The sequence below is a fragment of the Nycticebus coucang genome, chromosome 3 (assembly GCF_027406575.1).
Source record: "Nycticebus coucang isolate mNycCou1 chromosome 3, mNycCou1.pri, whole genome shotgun sequence".
Lineage (NCBI taxonomy): Eukaryota > Metazoa > Chordata > Mammalia > Primates > Lorisidae > Nycticebus > Nycticebus coucang.
Genome location: NC_069782.1, coordinates 20,477,821 through 20,499,365, shown reverse-complemented (window position 1 = coordinate 20,499,365; position 21,545 = coordinate 20,477,821). Strand labels below are relative to the sequence as shown.

Here is a 21,545-nt window from a genome sequence, read left to right as displayed (position 1 = left end):
TCCCAAACACCAGGAAAAGCAACTTGTATCCATGTGAAAAACAAATATATCCTATTATACACATATTACCCTCTTCAAAAAGGCCATGAGCCAATAAAATCAGCCTTTTCAGATTTGAGTCGTGTGCTAGACAAACAGGGACAAACTTTACAGGTAGAAAGAGCAGCCAGGAGTCTATTTTTGGAGTCTGTGAATGGGAATTCAATCTAGTGCAGAGGAAATGAGTAAGGTAAGAATCTGAGAATAGGCTGGGCATGGTGGCTCATGCCTGTTGTCCTAGCAGGCAGGCTGCGTGAGCTCAGGAATTGGAGACCAGCCTCAGCAAGAGTGAGACCCTGTCTCTACTAAAAACCAAAAAACTTGAGGCAAGATGATCGCTTGAGCCCAAGAGTTTGAGGTTGCTATGAGCTGTGAAGCCACAGCATTCTACTTAGGGTGCCAAGAGTAAGACTCTGTCTCAAAAAAAAAAAAAAAAAAAAAAAAATCTAAGAATAATTTGCAAAAACCAAAAACAAGTGATGAGGTTAATCATTAGTTATAGAGACAAAAAGTAAGAACAGGTCAAAATGGTTCCAAAAATTTCAGCAGGGTACACTGACACAATGGGAGCTTGAGAAATGGACTCAGTGTGGTAAAAGGAATATGACAGCTTTCATTGTACACATAAAACCTACAGAGCCCCCCAGATAGAGACGATCAGAGCAGAGAAGGAATGAGAGAGACCAGAGGTCACAGCAGGAGATGCAGGTCTGGGCTCAGGAGCTGACTAGCCAAGTGAAGAATGGATCTTTAAGGATGGGGTGCAGCTTTATGTCAAGAATTACAAGTATAATTCCATTATCTGTTCAAATCATTTGTTCCTTATAAACAAGAGAAATTTATTTTTCACAGTTCTGGTAGCCAAAAGTCTGATGTCAAGGCTGGGTGCAGCGGCTCACACCTGTAATCCTAGCACTCTGGGAGGCCAAGGTGGTTGGATTGCCTGAGCTCACAGTTTGAAGACCAGCCTGAGCAAGAGGGAGACCCCGTTTCTAAAAAAATAGCGGGGCATTGTGGCGGGCACCTATAGTCCCAGCTACTCAGAAGGCTGAGGCAAGAGAATCACTTGAGCCCAAGAGTTTGAGGTTGCTGTGAGCTATAAAGCCACAGAACTCCACTGAGGGCAACAAAGTGACATTCTATCTCAAAAAAACAAAAAAAAGTCTGAGATCAGAGTGCTAGCACAGTCAGCTTCTGGTGAGGGTTGCAAGTGGCATCTTCTTGTAATTTCATATGGAGAACAGAGGGAGCTCTCTGGGGTCTCTTTCATAAAGGCACTGATCCCATTCATTAGGGCAGGGCCCTCATGACTTAATCACCTACCAAAGGGCCCACCTCCCAACATCTTCACTGGTATAATCATAGGGGTTGGGATTTCAACATACAAATTTTGCGGGGAACACAAACACTCAGCCCATAAGACCTGTATGACAAGACATTTCAGAATGTAACATATAAATCCACGGAGTAAAATACAGTAGAACTCCCACAGTTGACCACCTCCCTACACTGACCACCTCCTTAAGGTGGCCTAACTTTCACAAACTGGACATGCACCACATGTACATATCAGTACAGTAGGCCTAGTTCCCTATGTTGACCACCTTTGTATGTTGACCAGTTTGTTACAGTCCCTTGGGTGGTCAACTCACAGAGATTTCTACTGCATATGCAGTTTACATCCCTTTCTAAGGTTAAGGCTGAAATGCCAAGGTAGCTCTTCTGTGTCTCTGTTTGCATTTTTAGCTTATTAGATATTTTTTTAAAATTGAATCATTTTTATTCCATTCAGAATTGAAAGATAACATGATTTTAAAATATCCATAAAAAGCTCTTACCGTCCGCAGTACTGTCGAAAACAACAACTGAGACATTAGTGGAAGGGTTTTTTGGTTTTGCAACATTGAATATGTCACTAGCAGAACGAAAAGAAGGATAAAGAGATGGCAGGTCTTTCAGGGTGATGTTGGCTGGCAGGGCTGGGTCCAGGATAAGCATTGGCACCTTAATGCAGTGTGTCAGCAAACATTCCAGCTTCTCACTGGAAACAAACACCAACATGCTTACAATTACATTCTTGAAATACAATCAGTAATGAGAAACTTCTTGGTACTACTAAATTTTCCAGATTTTTTTCTATGATCTAAAAAAACAAAAAATCACAATATTTTAATAAATGAGGAATTTTATCTTAAGCATACAGAAATTTAACAAGTTAGCAAGTATGATACAAACTTCAGTCCAACTTTAAAGACAGAGTTTTCAAAATCCAATTATTATAATAAGATTGCATTAATGTTTACTAACTCAAGTGTACAAGAAATTAAGGAATTTATTATCATATTTAAAGAGTATTCATAATTCCAGTGAAGTGCATTATTAGACAGATTAGGAACTAGGTAGATTCTTATCGATACAGTGTCATGTTATCAGATACAACTTGCCAATTCCAGGCAGAACTAAGGACATCAGGTATGACACTACATTGACAGAAAAAAGCAAACAGGCCATGGTTCTAATATGAATTTATGTGAGATATTTCTATCTGAATGAGAAATACCTACATTAACATATCATCTAAATATACTAAGGAATGGGCAAAAGACATGATTACAAAATCACAAAGTAGGCTTGGTGCTCGTAGCTCAAGCAGAGCTGGAGGGTTTGAATCCAGCCCAGGCCCGCCCAACAATGACAATTACAACCAAAAAATAGCCGGGCTATGGGCGAGCACTTGTAGTCCCAACTACTTGGGAGGCTGAGGAAAGAGAATGGCTTAAGCCCAGGAGTTGGAGGTTGCTGTGAGCTGTGATGCCACAGCACTCTTCCCAGAGCAATAGCTTGAGGCTCTGTGTCAAAAATAAATAAATGCATAAATAAAATAAATAAAACTATAAAAAAAATCACAAAGTAGAAACTACAACTGGTTAAAAAACATATAAAATTAGGCCAGGTATAGGGGCACACACCTATAATCATACCACTCTGGGAAGCTTAGGTAGGGGGATCACTTGAGCTCAGAGTTTCAAACCAGCCTGAACAAAAGCAAGACCTTGTCTCTACTAAAAATAGAAAAACTGAGGCAAAAGGATCACTTGAGCCAAGAGTTGGAGGTTGCTGTGAGCTATGATGCCGTGGCACTCTACTCAAGGTGACAGCTTGAGACTCTGTCTCAAAAAATAAAAATAAATAAACAAATAAATGAAATTGTTGATCTTCCCTAATATTCAAAGAAATGCAAAAGGAAACAATGAGGTCTCACCTTTTATTTACTAAATTACCACTTCTCAAAAAATGATGACTCAATGTTAGCACTAGTAAAGTAAGCCTATATATTCCTCTCAAACACTGCTGGTGTTACCACCTCTTTGGGAAAGCAGTTTGGTAATATATACATCTATGATGTATACTGCACATGTGTGTACATACATACTTTTTCAGAATCATAAAAACATACATATGCTTCTACCTTGATAATCTTACTTGTAGGAATCTAGTCCAAGTAGAGAGAAACTAAATGGGAAAAACAAACCCATACAAAGAAAATGCCACAAACTCAAATAGAAATATCACAAAAAAAAAAAAATTGGGGCAGCGACTGTGGCTCACTGAGTAGGGCACTGGCCCCATACACTGAGGGTGGCAGGTTCAAACCCAGCCCCAGCCAAACTGCAACAACAACAAAAAAATAGCCCGGCATTGTGGCAAATGCCCATAGTCCCAGCTACTCCAGAGGCTGAGGCAAGAGAATGCCTAAGTCCAAGAGCTGGAGGTTGCTGTGAGTTGTGATGCCACAGCACTCTACCAAGGGCGACAAAGTAAGACTCTGTCTCAAAAAAAAAAAGAAAGAAAGAAAAGAAATATTACAAAAATATTTACAACAGTAAAAATACAAAAATTCCAACATTGAGTAAATTATAGCACCATGGCTTTATGGAATATTATACAACTGTTAAAACTGAAAAGTATGGGGTGGTGCCTATGGCTCAGAGGAGTAGGGCGCCAGCCCCAGATGCCAGAGGTGCTGGGTTCAAACCCAGCCCCGGCCAGAAACTGAAAAAAAAAAAAAACTGAGAAGTATGAAACATGAAGATAACATATCAATATGTATGATTACATTGGATTCTTGCTTCTCCATTCTTGTGAGGCTTTAATAAGAAGAATGTGTTCCGGTGGCGCCTGTGGCTCAGTGAGTAGGGCACCGGCCCCATATACTGAGGGTGGAGGATTCAAACCCAGCCCCAGCCAAACTGCAACAAAAAAATAACCGGGCATTGTGCCGGGCACCTGTAGTCCCAGCTACTTGGGAGGCTGAGGCAAAAGAATCGCCTGAGCCCAGGCTCGGCACCTGTGGCTCAAGTGGTTAAGGCGCCAGCCACATACACCTAAGCTGGTGGGTTCGAATCAAGCCCGGGCCCGCCAAACAACAACGATGGCTGCAACCAAAAAATAGCCGGGCGTTGTGGCGGACACCTGTAGTCCCAGCTACTTGGGAGGCGGAGGCAGGAGAATCGCTTGAGCCCAGGAGTTGGAGGTTGCTGTGAGCTGTGATGCCACAGTACTCTACCCAGGGTGACAGCTTGAGGCTCTGTCTCAAAAAAAAAAAAAAAAGAATCGCCTAAGCCCAAGAGCTGGAGGTTGCTGTGAGCTCTGACACCATAGCTCTCTACCATGGGCAATAAAGTAAGACTCTGTCTCTAACACAAAAAAAAAAAAAAAGAAGAGTGTGTTCCACCTCAATCCAGGTAAATACAAAAGATGTAAAGTCTCTACCCCTTTTAACGGCTGAATAATATTCTATGGTATAAATATACCACAGCTTATTAATCCATTCCTGGATTGGTGGACATTTAGGTTGTTTCCACATTTTGGCGATTACAAATTGAGCTGCAATAAACGTATGAAGGCAGTAGATGACCTAATACGTGGGGGGGGGGCAGGGGAATGAGGGAGTGGGGAGAGGGAAGAAGGGAGGAGGATGGAGGGTCACAGCGTATGGCACGTCTCTTAGGGAAAGGACATAATTATAAGAGGGAATTTACCTAATAAATGCAATTATGTAACTTAATCCTTTGTACCTTCAATTAATCCCAAACAATAAAAAAAGTGTAATTAATAAAGAAAAAAAAAGGCAAGATACAAAATTGCACACAGATTATAAACTACAGAAGGTCCCAAAAAATATATAATCACTTTAAGAGATATTATCTACATACTACTTTTTTTTTTTTTGTAGAGACAGAGTCTCACTTTATGGCCCTCAGTAGAGTGCCGTGGCCTCACACAGCTCACAGCAACCTCCAACTCCTGGGCTTAAGCGATTCTCTTGCCTCAGCCTCCCGAGTAGCTGGGACTACAGGCGCCCGCCACAATGCCCGGCTATTTTTTTGGTTGCAGTTTGGCCGGGGCCGGGTTTGAACCCGCCACCCTCGGTATATGGGGCCGGCGCCTTACCGACTGAGCCACAGGCGCAGCCTACATACTACTTTTCAAAGTCAAATTGAAGGTACCATTACTGGTCAAGCATACCTAGCATGCTGTGCCCATCTATTTTACCTGCAATTCATACACTTTTTGGGAATGATCTATTTTATTTCCAACAAGATCTCTTAAAATGGCGCGCGCACACACACACACCCCCAGGCGCCCCCCTGGGTGGCGCCTATGGCTCAGTGGGTAGGGCACCGGCCCCATATACCTAGGGTGGTGGGTTTGAACCAGGCCCTGGCCAAAGTGCAACAAAAAAATAGCTGGGCATTGTGGCGGGCACCTGTAGTCCCAGCTACTCGGGAGGCTGAGGCAAGAGAATCGCCTAAACCCAGGAGTTGGAGGTTGCTATGAGCTGTGACACCACGGCATTCTACTGAGGGTGATAAAGTGAGACTCTGTCTCTAAAAAAAAAAGAAAAATGGCATCCCCAAGTATAAATACCTATTCAAATATGCATTACAAGTTAATAATAAAATATAATAGTAGTTGACTTAAAATTATGTGAGTTTTTTCTCTTACTTTTCCCTCAATCTTTCTTAATGTTGCATTACTTTCATTTAAATAATTTACATCATTTACAAAATAGTATTAACATTAGTATAATTTATAAATGAAACTACATGATTTATATAAAGAGATGATTCAGAAAGAACTTCTGGATCCTGAAATTCCTCAGGCTGTTCTCTGTCAATAACCGTTTTTTAAAGTCCAATGATTAAGTGGGAAGTGACAGTTAACAGAGGTTTCCGCTTGCCAGTGAGACAGTTTTAAAACCCTATCAGAGTAGTCAAGGATGATTCAGTTCAAGACAGATATATCTGATTCTTGAAATAAGGCTAAATTCCCTTCCCAAATCCTTAAATATAAAACCATACAACTTTACAGCTTTTAAAGAAATATATGCATACATCCGTATAAAGAACCCATAAGTAAATGATATATAAATTTCATAAATGAAAACACTGGGTATAAATTAGAGTTCACGCGGACCAAGAGAACAATGCACCATGACAGATTAATGGGAACTGTAGACAGGGGAATTCTTGGTGCTCTGACCCTTCCAAACGTAAAAGCTTTGGTTAGCCAGCACCAAAAACGTTACAAAATTTCCCATCTAATGGATGCACCTACTTTGAGAGTCAAAAACTAGCAGACAGCATAACTGAATATGAGCAATAGAGAAAATTACAAAATACTGTATACCCAACAAAAATAAGTAATAGTCTGGATATTTCATGTCGGGCCTTTAATTCTTAACCAAGACAGGAAATCAAAATGCTTACCTCTTCTTAGTTGGTTCCGTTGTATTCTTCCCAAGGATTTCTCTAATGAAAAGCAAATATACAATGAATCCCCAACAATAAAAAAGAAAAGCAAATATAGTTCATTATTTATGCATGAAGTAGTGCCAGGACCAAATCAGAGTAAGAAGGACTTACAACGTTGATTTTCCTGGTTACTCCACTGAAACTAACACACTGGTAGGAAGCACTATAATGCTTATATCTAAAATGCATAACAAATTATGTTCCGATGAAATACTACCTACAACGCTGTAGCTCCCCTGTAACCAAGACAGTTTACTTAAAAACTTATGTGTTTTGGGCGGCGCCTGTGGCTCAGTCGGTAAGGCGCCGGCCTCATATACCGAGGGTGGCGGGTTCAAACCCGGCCCCGGCCAAACTGCAACCAAAAAATAGCCAGGTGTTGTGGCGGGCACCTGTAGTCCCAGCTACTCGGGAGGCTGAGGCAAGAGAATAGCTTAAGCCCAGGAGTTGGAGGTTGCTGTGAGCTGTGTGAGGCCACGGCACTCTACCGAGGGCCATAAAGTGAGACTCTGTCTCTACAAAAAAAAAAAAAAAAAACTTCTGTGTTTTACTAGTAAAAGATGGTACCGGGCGGCGCCTGTGGCTCAAGGAGTAGGCCGCTGGTCCCATATGCCAGAGGTGGTGGGTTCAAAACCAGCCCCGGCCAAAAACCACAAAAAAAAAAAAGAAGATGGTACCAGGCGGTCAGCCATTCTCACGCACTGAGAAGGCCTTATATCCTCTAACACAGGAAGAAAGAATTTGCTGCAGTATATGGTACCTGGTGACCAGCAACTGGGTACATCCCGACGTTTACAATGAGAAAATACTCCAAAAATACTCCTTAAGAACCAGAGGGGATCCCCCTCCTCCCCCTGGGGCACAGAGATATATTCTATATAAAGTCTTGAAATTTAGTGTGTCTTGGGGTGGGGCACCACTGCTTGCCCCTGGGGTCCTTTTTTATTTTCTGAAAAATCACACTTAGGACTGCTGTCCTTGCTGCTGGGGGTATATGCCCCAGCCCCTGCACCAACCCTGCTGCTGCCTGGGCAGGGGGAAGGCGGGGCACAGTGCCTGTAATTATTAAACATGAATTCAATTAAAAAAAAGAAAGAAAGAACCAGAGGGGATGGCTCGGCACTCAGAGCACAGTGGTTACAGTGCCAGCCACATACCCCGAGGCTGGCAGGTTCCAATCTGGCCTGGGCCAGCTAAACAACAATGACTACTGCAACAAAAAAGTCGGGCATTGTGGCAGGGGCCTACAGTCCCAGCTAGTCGGGAGGCTAAGGCAAGAGAATCGCTTAACCCCAAGAGCTTGAGGTTGCTATGAGCTGTGACGCCACGGCATACTATCGAGGGTGAGACAGTGAGACTCTGTCTCAAAAAAATAAATAAAATAAAATAACCAGAGGGGAAGTTACATCAGCCTAATTCCTAGCTCACAAGGCTCTCCAGAAGCCTCCTGTACCTTTCCCAGATAAAGTAAACAAAATCATCAAAATCACATATTAAGGGTGGCGCCCATAGCTCAGTGGTTTGGGCACCAGCCACATACACCCAGACTGGCGGGTTGGAACCCAGCCTGGGCCAGCTACACAATGACAACTGCCATAAAAAAAAAATTAGCTGCACACTTGGCAATACATGTGTCTGCTTATTTTAAAAGTCGTTGTCTGTTCTGCTTAAAATATCTTTTCAGATATTTTTAATTTTCATTTTTAGGAATAATAGCAATAACTCCAAGATTAAAAACTTTGAAATATGTGGGCGGCGCCTGTGGCTCAACAGAGTAGGGCACTGGCCCCATATGCTGGAGGTGGTGGGTTCAAACCCAGCCCCGGCCAAAAACTGCAAAAAAAAAATCTTTAAAATATGGCTTAAATAAATGTTGACGTTGTTTAAAAAAAAAATTAGCCAACATTGTGATGGGTGCCTGTAGCCCTAGCTACTTGGGAGGCTGAGGCAAGAGAATCGCTTAAGCCCAGGAGTTTGAAGTTGCTATGAGCTGTGACACCATAGCACTCTACCGGGGGCAACATAGTGAGACTCTGTCTCAAAAAAAATAAATAAATAAAATTTAAAAATCACACATTAAATAGAAAGCACCTAAGTTTCTAATTCCAGAGTACATTTGTTTCTAAGAGGAAAAGGGAATATATACTTCTTACTGCCTTCTTCAAGTGGAAACAAGTCTGTAGGTGTATTACATTTTTCAAAGGGAATAATCTGTTTTACTATGAAGCTATTATTTCATGAAAATTCATACCTAGGGCTTGAAATGAATGACCAGGAAACCTGGAGTTTCCCTGGGAGACTACCCCTACCTTGAGGCTCCTGGAAGACCAAGCCATCACTAGACCACCACATTCATAAAATGGCCATCTAACAAAGCAAGGCCAGCATTTGACAAAAGTGGCCAAATCCTCCTTAGGCAGGGATTCTAATCAAGAATCTAAACAAGGGTCAGATAGATGGCCGCCAAGATCTCATAATGGTGTTAATTGGACAGGCAGACTTTTGTTTGTGTAGCATTGTGAAAATCAACTCACCCTTCACTAATGCATGCTTAGCTATGCTTACGGGACTATGTGTATTTTTTTTTTTAATCAGTTTTACCTCATTGCTTTCTGCTCCTCCTCCATCTGTTCTCTGACCTGCTGTAGTTCCTTCAGAAGTTCAAGATCTGTGCCATTCACCCAGGTGTAAACCACGTCGATCGGCATGGGCAGGCAGAGCCTATGGAAAACCCACAAGTCCTCCAACTTAAATCCATTTTTCCAATATATTTGAGAATAAGAATATAACAGTGTTTAAATCCCAGAGATCATTAAAAAAAAACTCAATGAAAAGGCAATCCACCTGTGGGACATTATCACAGAACTGCATGTTTTCAAACCAGAGTTGGAAGGCTGATTGTAAAGTACCTTCTAGTTGCATTACACTAGACATCTCACATAATTTGCATTGTTTGATTCTTACACCCACCTTGTAAGAAGGCTAGTATTACTTCATTTTAAAGATTATTTGGGGCCGGGCACGGTGGCTCATGCCTGTAATCCCAGAACCCTGGGAGGCTGAGGCTTAAGCCCGAACTTAAAGAGTTAGAGACCAGAGCAGTGATTCTGGCTATATGGTGGGGCGCGGGTGGTGTTGCTGTGGGGAGCTGGTGGTGCTCTCAGTGGAAGAAGGAGCAGGTAATAGACGAAAAGGAGGAATATAACTGGCTGCGATCACCCAGAGTTTGGTCAGACAGAGAAACTTCTTTAGTACTGTCTGGGGATATAGGACTCCAGTCATCGCTGGCTGGTGAGATCTGCCTATCATCACCCCTGAGAGGATACAGGGAGTCAGCGAGAGACTTCTGGACCCCAAGAGGAGGACTAAAACAGTGGAAAACCGGCAAGTGGTCGCGTGTGTTCAATCCGTCTAAACCCGCCCGCAACTTCCACAGGCATGAGAACTTAAAGAGCAAGAGGAAGTGAAAGGAAAATTAGGGCAAGTAAACAGATAAAAGAAATCACCCATGAGGAAGAATCAGCAGAAAACTCCAGGCAACATGAAGAACCAGTCCAGAACAACTCCACCAAGGGACCATGAGGTAGCTACTGCAGAGGATTCCACCTATACAGAAATGTTAGGAATGACAGAAAGGGAATTTAGAATACACATGTTGAAAACAATGAAAGAAATGATGGAAACAATGAAGGAAACTGCTAATAAAGTGGAAAATAACCAAAAGGAAATCCAAAAACAGAATCAAATCAGAGATGAACGATATGAAGAATATAAAAAGGATATAGCAGACCTGAAGGAAATGAAACAGTCAATCAGGGAACTTAAAGATGCAATGGAAAGTATCAGCAACAGGTTAGACCATGCAGAAGAAAGAATTTCAGAGGTACAAGACAAAGTTTTTGAGATAACTCAGATAGTAAAAGAGGCAGAAAAGAAGAGAGAGAAAGCAGAACGTTCACTGTCAGAATTATGGGACTTTATGCAGCATTCCAACATACGAGTTATAGGAATTCCAGAAGGGGAAGAAGAATGCCCCAGAGGAATGGAAGCCATACTAGAGAATATTATAAAAGAAAATTTCCCAAATATCACCAAAGATTCTGACACACTGCTTTCAGAGGGCTATTGGACCCCAGGTCGCCTCAACTCTAACCGAGCTTCTCCAAGACACATTGTGATGAACCTGTCCAAAGTCAAGACAAAAGAAAAGATTCTGCAAGCTGCCAGGAGTAAGCGCCAGTTGACCTACAGAGGCAAATCCATCAGATTGACCACAGACTTCTCTAATGAAACTTATCAAGCAAGAAGACAATGGTCATCTACCTTTAATCTACTTAAACAGAACAATTTCCAGCCCAGAATTCTGTACCCTGCTAAGCTAAGCTTCAAAATTGACGGAGAAATCAAATCATTTACGGATATACAAACATTGAGGAAATTAGCCACAACAAGACCAGCTCTACAGGAAATACTTCAACCTGTTCTGCACACTGACCACCACAATGGATCAGCAGCAAAGTAAGAACTCAGAAATTAAAGGACAGAACCAAACCTCCACACTGATGCAAAAGATAAAACTAAGCAATGGACTCTCACAAAATAAGACGAATAGAATACTACCACACTTATCAATTATCTCAATAAATGTTAATGGCTTGAATTCCCCACTGAAGAGACATAGATTGGTTGACTGGATTAAAAAACACAAGCCATCCATTTGCTGTCTGCAAGAAACACACCTGGCTTCAAAAGACAAATTAAAGCCCCGAGTCAAGGGTTGGAAGACAATTTTTCAGGCAAATGGAATTCAAAGAAAAGAGGAGTTGCAATCTTATTTTCAGATACATGTGGATTTAAAGCAACTAAAGTCAAAAAAGACAAAGATGGTCACTTTATATTGGTCAAGGGAAAAATACAACAAGAAGACATTTCAATTCTAAATATCTATGCACCCAATTTAAATGCTTCCAGATTCTTGAAACAGACCTTACTCAGTCTGAGCAATATGATATCTGATAATACCATAATAACAGGGGACCTTAACACTCCTCTTACAGAGCTGGACAGATCCTCTAAACAGAAATTAAACAAGGATATAAGAGACTTAAATGAGACCCTAGAACAACTGTGCTTGATAGACGCATATAGAACACTCCATCCCAAAGATAAAGAATATACATTCTTCTCATCACCCCATGGAACATTCTCCAAAATTGATCATATCCTGGGACACAAAACAAATATCAACAGAATCAAAAGAATTGAAATTTTACCTTGTATCTTCTCAGACCATAAGGCACTAAAGGTGGAACTCAACTCTAACAAAAATGCTCAAGCCCACCCAAAGGCATGGAAATTAAACAATCTTCTGTTGAATAACAGATGGGTGCAGGAAGAAATAAAACAGGAAATCATTAACTTCCTTGAACATAACAACAATGAAGACACAAGCTACCAAAACCTGTGGGATACTGCAAAAGCAGTTTTGAGAGGAAAATTCATAACTTTAGATGCCTACATTCCAAAAACAGAAAGAGAGCACATCAACAATCTCACAAGAGATCTTATGGAATTGGAAAAAGAAGAACAATCTAAGCCTAAACTCAGTAGAAGAAAAGAAATATCCAAAATCAAATCAGAGATCAATGAAATTGAAAACAAAAGAATCATTCAGAAAATTAATGAAACAAAGAGTTGGTTTTTTGAAGAAATAAATAAAATAGATAAACCATTGGCCAGACTAACGAGGAACAGAAAAGTAAAATCTCTAGTAACCTCAATCAGAAATGATAAAGGGGAAATAACAACTGATCCCACAGAGATACAAGAGATCATCTCTGAATACTACCAGAAACTCTATGCCCAGAAATTTGACAATGTGAAAGAAATGGATCAATATTTGGAATCACACCCTCTCCCTAGACTCAGCCAGGAAGAAATAGAGCTCCTGAACAGACCAATTTCAAGCACTGAGATCAAAGAAACAATAAAAAAGCTTCCAACCCAAAAATGCCCTGGTCCAGATGGCTTCACTCCAGAATTCTATCAAACCTTCAAGGAAGAGCTTATTCCTGTACTGCAGAAAGTATTCAAAAAAATTGAGGAAGAAGGAATCTTCCCCAACACATTCTATGAAGCAAACATCACCCTGATACCAAAACCAGGAAAAGACCCAAACAAAAAGGAGAATTTCACACCAATCTCACTCATGAACATAGACGCAAAAATTCTCAACAAAATCCTAGCTAATAGATTACAGCTTATCATCAAAAAAGTCATTCATCATGATCAAGTAGGCTTCATCCCAGGGATGCAAGGCTGGTTTAACATATGCAAGTCTATAAACGTTATCCACCATATTAACAGAGGCAAAAATAAAGATCACATGATCCTCTCAATAGATGCAGAAAAAGCATTTGATAAAATCCAGCATCCTTTCCTAATTAGAACACTGAAGAGTATAGGCATAGGTGGCACATTTCTAAAACTGATTGAAGCTATCTATGACAAACCCACAGCCAATATTTTACTGAATGGAGTAAAACTCAAAGCTTTTCCTCTTAGAACTGGAACCAGACAAGGTTGTCCTCTGTCACCTTTACTATTCAACATAGTGCTGGAAGTTCTAGCCAATACAATTAGGCAAGACAAGGAAAGAAAGGGAATCCAAATGGGAGCAGAGGAGGTCAAACTCTCCCTCTTTGCTGACGACATGATCTTATACTTATAGAACCCCAAAGACTCAACCACAAGACTCCTAGAAGTCATCAAAAAATACAGTAATGTTTCAGGATATAAAATCAATGTCCACAAGTCAGTAGCCTTTGTGTACACCAATAACAGTCAAGATGAGAAGCTAATTAAGGACACAACTCCCTTCACCATAGTCTCAAAGAAAATGAAATACCTAGGAATATACCTAACGAAGGAGGTGAAGGACCTCTATAAAGAAAACTATGAAATCCTCAGAAAGGAAATAGCAGAGGATATTAACAAATGGAAGAACATACCATGCTCATGGACGGGAAGAATCAACATTGTTAAAATGTCTATACTTCCCAAAGCAATCTACCTATTCAATGCCATTCCTATCAAAATACCAACATCGTACTTTCAAGATTTGGAAAAAATGATTCTGCGTTTTGTATGGAACCGGAAAAAAACCCGTATAGCTAAGGCAGTTCTCTGTAACAAGAATAAAGCTGGGGGCATCAGCATACCAGATTTTAGTCTGTACTACAAAGCCATAGTGCTCAAGACAGCATGGTACTGGCACAAAAACAGAGACATAGACACTTGGAATCGAATTGAAAACCAAGAAATGAAACTAACATTTTACAACCACCTAATCTTTGATAAACCAAACAAGAACATACCTTGGGGGAAAGATTCCCTATTCAATAAATGGTGTTGGGAGAACTGGATGTCTACATGTAAAAGACTGAAACTGGACCCACACCTTTCCCCACTCACAAAAATTGATTCAAAATGGATAAAGAAGTGTACGGTGTCCCACGACCATACTAGTGTACACAGCTATGGTTTAATAAAAATAAAAATTAAAAAAACAAACAAAAAAAATGGATAAAGGACTTAAATTTAAGGCATGAAACACTAAAAATCTTCCAAGAAAGCATAGGAAAAACACTGGAATATATTGGCCTGGGGAAAGACTTCATGAAGAAGACTGCCATGGCAATTGCAACAACAACAAAAATAAACAAATGGGACTTCATTAAACTGAAAAGCTTCTGTACAGCTAAGGAGACAATAACCAAAGCAAAGAGACAACCTACACAATGGGAAAGGATATTTGCATAGTTTCAATCAGACAAAAGCTTGATAACTAGGATCTATAGAGAACTCAAATTAATCCACATGAAAAAAGCCAACAATCCCTTATATCAATGGGCAAGAGACATGAATAGAACTTTCTCTAAAGACGACAGACGAATGGCTAACAAACACATGAAAAAATGTTCATCATCTCTATATATTAGAGAAATGCAAATCAAAACAACCCTGAGATATCATCTAACCCCAGTGAGAATGGCCCACATCACAAAATCTCAAAACTACAGATGCTGGCGTGGATGTGGAGAGAAAGGAACACTTTTACACTGCTGGTGGGACTGCAAACTAGTACGACCTTTCTGGAAGGAAGTATGGAGAAACCTCAAAGCACTCAAGCTAGACCTCCCATTTGATCCTGCAATCCCATTACTGGGCATCTACCCAGAAGGAAAGAAATCCTTTTATCATAAGGACACTTGTACTAGACTGTTTATTGCAGCTCAATTTGCAATCGCCAAAATGTGGAAACAGCCTAAATGCCCACCAACCCAGGAATGGATTAACAAGCTGTGGTATATGTATACCATGGAATACTATTCAGCCATTAAAAAAAATGGAGACTTTACATCCTTTGTATTAACCTGGATGGACGTGGAAGACATTATTCTTAGTAAAGCATCACAAGAATGGAGAAGCATGAATCCTATGTACTCAATTTTGATATGAGGACAATTAATGACAATTATGGTTATGGGGGGGGGAAACAGAAAGAGGGAAGGAGGGAGGTGGGTGGGGCCTTGGTGTGTGTCACACTTTATGGGGGCAAGACATGATTGCAAGAGGGACTTTACCTAACAATTGCAATCAGTGTAACCTGGCTTATTGTACCCTCAATGAATCCCCAACAATAAAAAATAAATAATAAAAAAATAAATTAAAAAAAAGAAAAAAAGAGTTAGAGACCAGGCAGGCACGTGTGGCTAAGTGAGTAGGGCGCCGGCCCCACATACCAAGGGTGGTGGGTTCAAACCTGGCCCAGGCCAAACTGCAACAACAACAACAAAAAATAGCTGGGCGTTGTAGTGGGCACCTGCGGTTCCCAGCTACTTGGGAGACTGAGGCAAGAGAATCACCTAAGCCCAAGAGCTGGAGGTTGCTGTCAGCTGTGACACCATAGCACTCTACTGAGGGTGACAAAATAAGACTCTGTCTCTAAAAAAAAAAAAGTTTGAGACCAGCCTGAGCTAGAGTGAGACCTGTCTGTAAAAATAGCCAGGTGTTGTGGCAAGAGGATCACTTGAGCCCAAGAGCCTGAGGTTGCTGGGAGCTATGACGCCATAGCACTCTGAGGGCGACAAAGTGAGAGTCTGTCTCTCAAAAAAAAAGAAAAAAAAAAAAAGATTATTTGGGAAGTGGGATAGTCCTTGAAGCTTGGTTTAGATTAAATTTCTATATTCTCAAAGTTTAGCAAACAAGGGAGCAAAGAAGCAAATCCAGCCAAAAAGAGAATAGAAACTTAAAGAACAAAATTACAAAAAAAAAAAAAAAAAAGTTGGGCGGCACCTGTGTCTCGGTGAGTAGGGTGCCGGCCCCATATACCAAGGGTGGTGGGCTCAAAACTGATCCTGGCCAAACTGCAACAAAAAAAAATAGCCGGGTGTTGTGGCGGGTGCCCGTATCCCAGCCACTTGGGAGGATAAGGCAAGAGAATCACCTAATCCCAAGAACTGGAGGTTGCTGTGAGCTGTGACGCTACAGCACTCTACTGAGGGTGACAAAATGAGACCGTCTCTAAAAAAAAAAACAAAGTCATCAGACAGCTCATGATGAAGACTCAGCCCCACTCAGTACGGCAACCCTCTCGTGCTCTTCTGCCCCCAAGCCCAGCTTCTCCCGGGCCTGAGCGCTCTGCTCTGCTTTTCCTTTATTCATAACACTTACCATCTAACATACTGAGGAATTAGCTTGTGACCTAGTCTATTAATTACATGTGTCCTGCCCCTGGAATGGAAGTTCCAAGAAGGCAGGAAACTTTCTGGCTTTGTTCTCAAGAAGTATCCAGACACATAGGAAGTATTTGCTGACGTATGAGATACTAGTACAGAAGACCTTGAATTTACACCATTTTTTCCTAATTATCTTATCTCACAATAAAGAGGCAGACTCAATTCTTGAGTGTGCTGCTTAAGCCTCACCTTAGTGATTTTGTCCAGGTTCCATCCTTGTCAACAGCATTCTTCCCCATTCTCTTACTGAGTTACCGAAACCTACCCATCTTTCTACCCTGCTCCAGTCCTATGTCATTCTGACATAGGAGTTCATGTACACATAGATACATTTTGGTACCGATACTGGTATTACTTTAGATGGGCTGTTTCAAATTTAGTATTTTCCAAGAAACCATACAGTTTCCATTTTGGGGTTTTTGTTTTGTTTTGTTTTGAGAAAAAGTTTCACCAGTTGCCCTGGAATAGAGTGCCATAGCATCATAGCTCACAGCAACCTTAAACTCTTGGGCTCAAACAATCATCCTCTGTCTTAGCTTCCCACCACAACTATTAGCTAGTGTTTCTATTTTTTCAGTAGAGACAGGGTCTCAAGTTCGTCTGAAACTCCTGAGTTTAGGCAATCTACCTGCCTTGGCCTCCCAGAGTGTTAGGATTACAGGTGTGAGCAACCATGCCTGGCCCATTTTGTTTATTTGTTGGTTCGTTTTTTAGACTTACCCTTTGTCCTCCTCAGAGCCCAGGCACAATATTAGGATAATTTTGGTTGCAACCATATTATTCAGTGCAGGATTAATCATCTCATGGGAAAATAAATGCAGTTTGGTGAATAACCTTTCAAATTATGGAAAGAAAAAAAATAAATAGAAGTAACAACCACCTTTAGCTTAAAAGAAGTAAAGGGCGGCACCTGTGGCTCAGTGGGTAGGGCGCTGGCCCCATATACCGAGGGTGGTGGGTTTAAACTTGGCCCTGGCCAAACAGCAACAAAAAATAGCTGGGCGTTGTGGCAGGCGTCTATAGTCCCAGCTACTCGGGAGGCTGAGGCAAGAGAATCACCTAAGCCTAGGAGCTGGAAGTTGCTATAAGCTGTGATGCCACAGCACTCTACCAAGGGCAATAAAGTTGAGACTCTGTCTCTTAAAAAAAGAAGAAGAAGGGCGGTGCCTGTGGCTCAAGGAGTAGGGCGCCGGTCCCATATGCTGGAGGTGGCGGGTTCAAACCCAGCCCCGGCCAAAAAAAAAAAAAAAACACACAAAAAAAAAAAGAAGAAGAAGTAGGTAAGATAACTGGGCAAAAGGACTATCTATCCATTCTCTTAATACTTACTTACTTAGCACTTAGTATGGGCAAGGCTCCGTTCTAGATACTAGGGATTCAGCAGTAAATAAAACAAAACCTAAATCTGTGCCTTCTTAGAGCTTACATTCTAAAAGGGTGAAGACAGGAAATAAACCAAATAAATAGATGTAAAGTTAGATGATGTTAAATGTTCTGGAGAAAATAAAGCAGCAAATGAAAAGGAAAAGTCTGTCTATATGGGGGATCAGTTTTAAAGAGGGAGCTCGGAGACAGCCTTAGTGAAAAGGTGGCGTTCCAGCAAGTGTGTGAAGGAAGGAAGCAAACCAGTTGTGTAACTGAGGGAAAGATGGACCAGAGAAAAGCAACATGCCATGTACATGCCCTCAGACAGATAAGGAACTAAAGGCCAGGGCTCTCGGCTGGACAGAGAAGGACAAAGGAATATGATGTAAAGGGAATAAATGGAAGAGCATAATTAGAGACGAAGGTCAACAAGGTAACAGGGGACCCAGAACTTCATTGGGAAAACAAAGAATCATCTTATACTCTAGCAAGTGTGATAGCTGAGTATCTACTGACTCTCTTGTCAAGATTTCCCACTGCTGGGCAGCACCTGTGGCTCAAAGGAGAAGGGCACCAGCCCCATATGCTGGAGGTGGCCGGTTCAAACCCAGCCCCGGCCAAAAACTGAAAAAAAAAAAAAAAAAAAAAAAAAAGAAGAAAAAGAAAAAGATTTCCCACTGCCTGAAGAATGAAGTCTAAGTTCCTTCACAGTCTGCACCTTGCACTCTGGATGCTCCAGTTGTACACCCTTACCCAAATATGACAAGAACTTGCAACACTTTGTGCCTTTGAACTTGCTCTTCCCTCCACCTAGAATGTTCTTTCATGCTTAACTACCGCCTCCTTTCCCAACCCTCACCTTTTCTCACCCCTGCTTAACATGCAGCTTCCATACAACTCTGTACTCTAAGGAATCCTGTGCTGTACTATTTTTTACGCATCAGTATCTTCTACTAGATGGATTATCTCTAGGGCATTTTCTGAAGTTTTCCTGTAAAATTAATTATATCCTATTAAAGATTTTTTAACATACTCAATATATCCATATATGCTCTATGGAGAAAATCAAAATAAACTTACAATATATGCATTATATACTGTATATATTACATGATGAGTTTAATTCTCTGAGGAAACTGACAATCCAAAGGAAACAGTGTCATCTGCACAAGAACAATGAGTCAGTTGTTTTTCTACTATTAGACACGGTCACGATGAGTCTGAGTCTTTCGTTCTAACCTCTAGACCACTATCTTTGTTCACAGATAAGAAGGAAGGCTTTAGCTAAAGATTAAGTCGCCTGTGACTCAGAACCAAAGCCATGGTGACTCTGATACAACTTTTATTTTAATCACTGTAGTTTAAGTGAATATTAAAGTCACTAATAGCCCTGGGTTCTACAGTCTACAAAGTAGCAAGAAAACATAGAACTTAAATAGCATTTAGAACCAAAGAGTTGGAAGAGATTTTACACTTAATCTAATACCCACATTTCACAGATGGCAAAATAGATTTCAGACTGGCTTAATGCCTCACAACTAGTAGCAGTGAAAAATTTACATATTTGCTTTACATACAGTGGAATTTTTTTTTTCCATTCAGGGCAAACAACATTAAAAATATTTTTACATTCTCAAGTTGAGAAAATAAAAAGAAAAACGAATTTGTACAGACTAGCATAGAAATAAAAACATTCATAAAAATGATAGTATTTTAAAATATGTCACATCATGTGGTATGTTGTATTATGATCCACTTATTTGTTATCAAAATTAGACAATTTTGAATATCCCTACATAACAATTGAACTAATTTTTTTTTTTTTTTTTGAGACAGTCTCACCCTGTCACCCTCAGTAGAGTGCCACGGTGTCCATAACCCCTGGGCCCAATGATCCGGATTCACCTCAGCCTCCCAAGCAGCTAGCACTACAGGTGCCTGCCACAATAGCTATTTTTAGAGATGGGGTCTTGCTCTTACTCAGGCATGTCTTAAACTCCTCAGCTTAAGCAACACACCCTGCCTCAGCCTCTCAGGGTGCCAGGATTACAGGAGTCAGCCACCACACCAGGCCCAATCAAACTTAGTGCAATCTAAAATTAGGAGACACATTTCACACAAAGACTTTTTTTTAATTCTTTAGAAAGAGAATGAAAGTATTTGATTAAAACTACTAACTTCCAAATCTGCATATTTCTAATAAGCTAGTTTTCTTTTTTTTTTTGAGACAGAGCCTCAAGCTGTCGCCCTGGGTAAAGTGCAGTGGCATCACAGCTCACGGTAACCTCCAACTCCTCGGCTCAAGCGAGTCTCCTGCCTCTGCCTCCCAAGTAGCTGGGACTAGAGGCACCTGCCACAACACCTGGCTATTTTTTGGTTGCAGCCATCATTGTTGTTTGGAGAGTCCAGGCTGGATTTGAACCCGCCAGCTCAAGTATATGTGGCTGGCACCTTAGCCACTTGAGCCACAGGCACCAAGCCTTTTTTTTTTGCAGTTTTTGGCTGGGGCCAAGTTTGAACCCACCGCCTCCGGTATATGGAGCCAGCGTCCCACTCCTTTGAGCCATAGGCGCCGCCCTTTTTCTTTTTTGGAGACAGAGTCTCACTATGTTGCCCTCGGTAGAGTACCGTGGCATCACAGCTCACAGCAACCTCCAACTCTTGGGCTTAAGTGGTTCTCTTCCTCAGCCTCCCATGTAGCTGGGACTATAGGCGCTCACCACTACACCTGGCTACTTTTTTGTTGTTGTTGTTATTGTAGTTGTCACTATTGTTTGGTAGGCCTGGGCTGAGTTCAAACCCGCCAGCTCCGGTGTATGTGGCTGGGAGCCAAGCTAGTTTTCTTTCAAACATAAGACACAAGAATAGGTGCTCAATAAATGATTTTTTTTTAAAGTCCATCAATTTTGAACTTTCTTTCAGGAGATGAGTTGTTGTTAAAATGAAAATTGGAGAAGTAGGAAATTATATTTCATTAACAATCCCTTTTGTTGTTGCTGTTGAGACAGAGTCTCATCTTGTCAACCTCAATAGAGTACCGTAGTGTCACAGCTCACAGCAACCGCAAACTCTTGGGCTTAAGCGATTCTCTTGCCTCAGCTTCCCGGGTAGCTGGAGCTACAGGTGCCCACCACAACACCCAGCTATTTTTTAGAGATGGGGTCTTGCTTTGGCTCAGGCTGGTCTCAAACTCGTGAGCTCAAGCAATTTACCCGCCTTAACCTCCCAAATGCTGGGATTACAGGTGTGAACCATTGAGCATCCAGCCTTAAAATTCCTGTAATGCAATACGTCTCAGAGCGTGGCCACCAGACCAGCACCTTAGGTATCACCAGGAAACTTGACAGAAATGCAAATTCTCAGATCCCCTCTGAGACCCACAGACTCAAGAAGTCTGAGCTGAGAAGAAACTATTATTTTCTTAGGCCCTCCACTGCAAACCAAAGTTTGAGAACTATTACATTAAAGGAATAGTTCTCAAAGTTTTCAGTCTCCGGATCTTTAGCAACTGAAGAAACCAAAG

The 21,545-nt window shown here is 41.2% G+C and overlaps 1 protein-coding gene across 3 annotated transcripts in view; it reads right to left on the bottom strand.

Annotated features, from left to right (window-relative positions):
• GNPTAB (N-acetylglucosamine-1-phosphate transferase subunits alpha and beta) overlaps positions 1–21,545 on the bottom strand; it is a 97,265-nt gene that overhangs the window by 47,179 nt on the left and 28,541 nt on the right. For all 3 annotated transcript variants that reach the window (XM_053585160.1, XM_053585161.1, XM_053585162.1), the window contains exons 3-5: positions 9,459–9,578; positions 6,813–6,854; positions 1,878–2,080 (exon numbers count right to left, since the gene is read on the bottom strand). In XM_053585160.1, the coding sequence (XP_053441135.1) occupies positions 1,878–2,080; positions 6,813–6,854; positions 9,459–9,578 (365 nt within the window). The remainder of the gene's footprint in view (positions 1–1,877; positions 2,081–6,812; positions 6,855–9,458; positions 9,579–21,545) is intronic.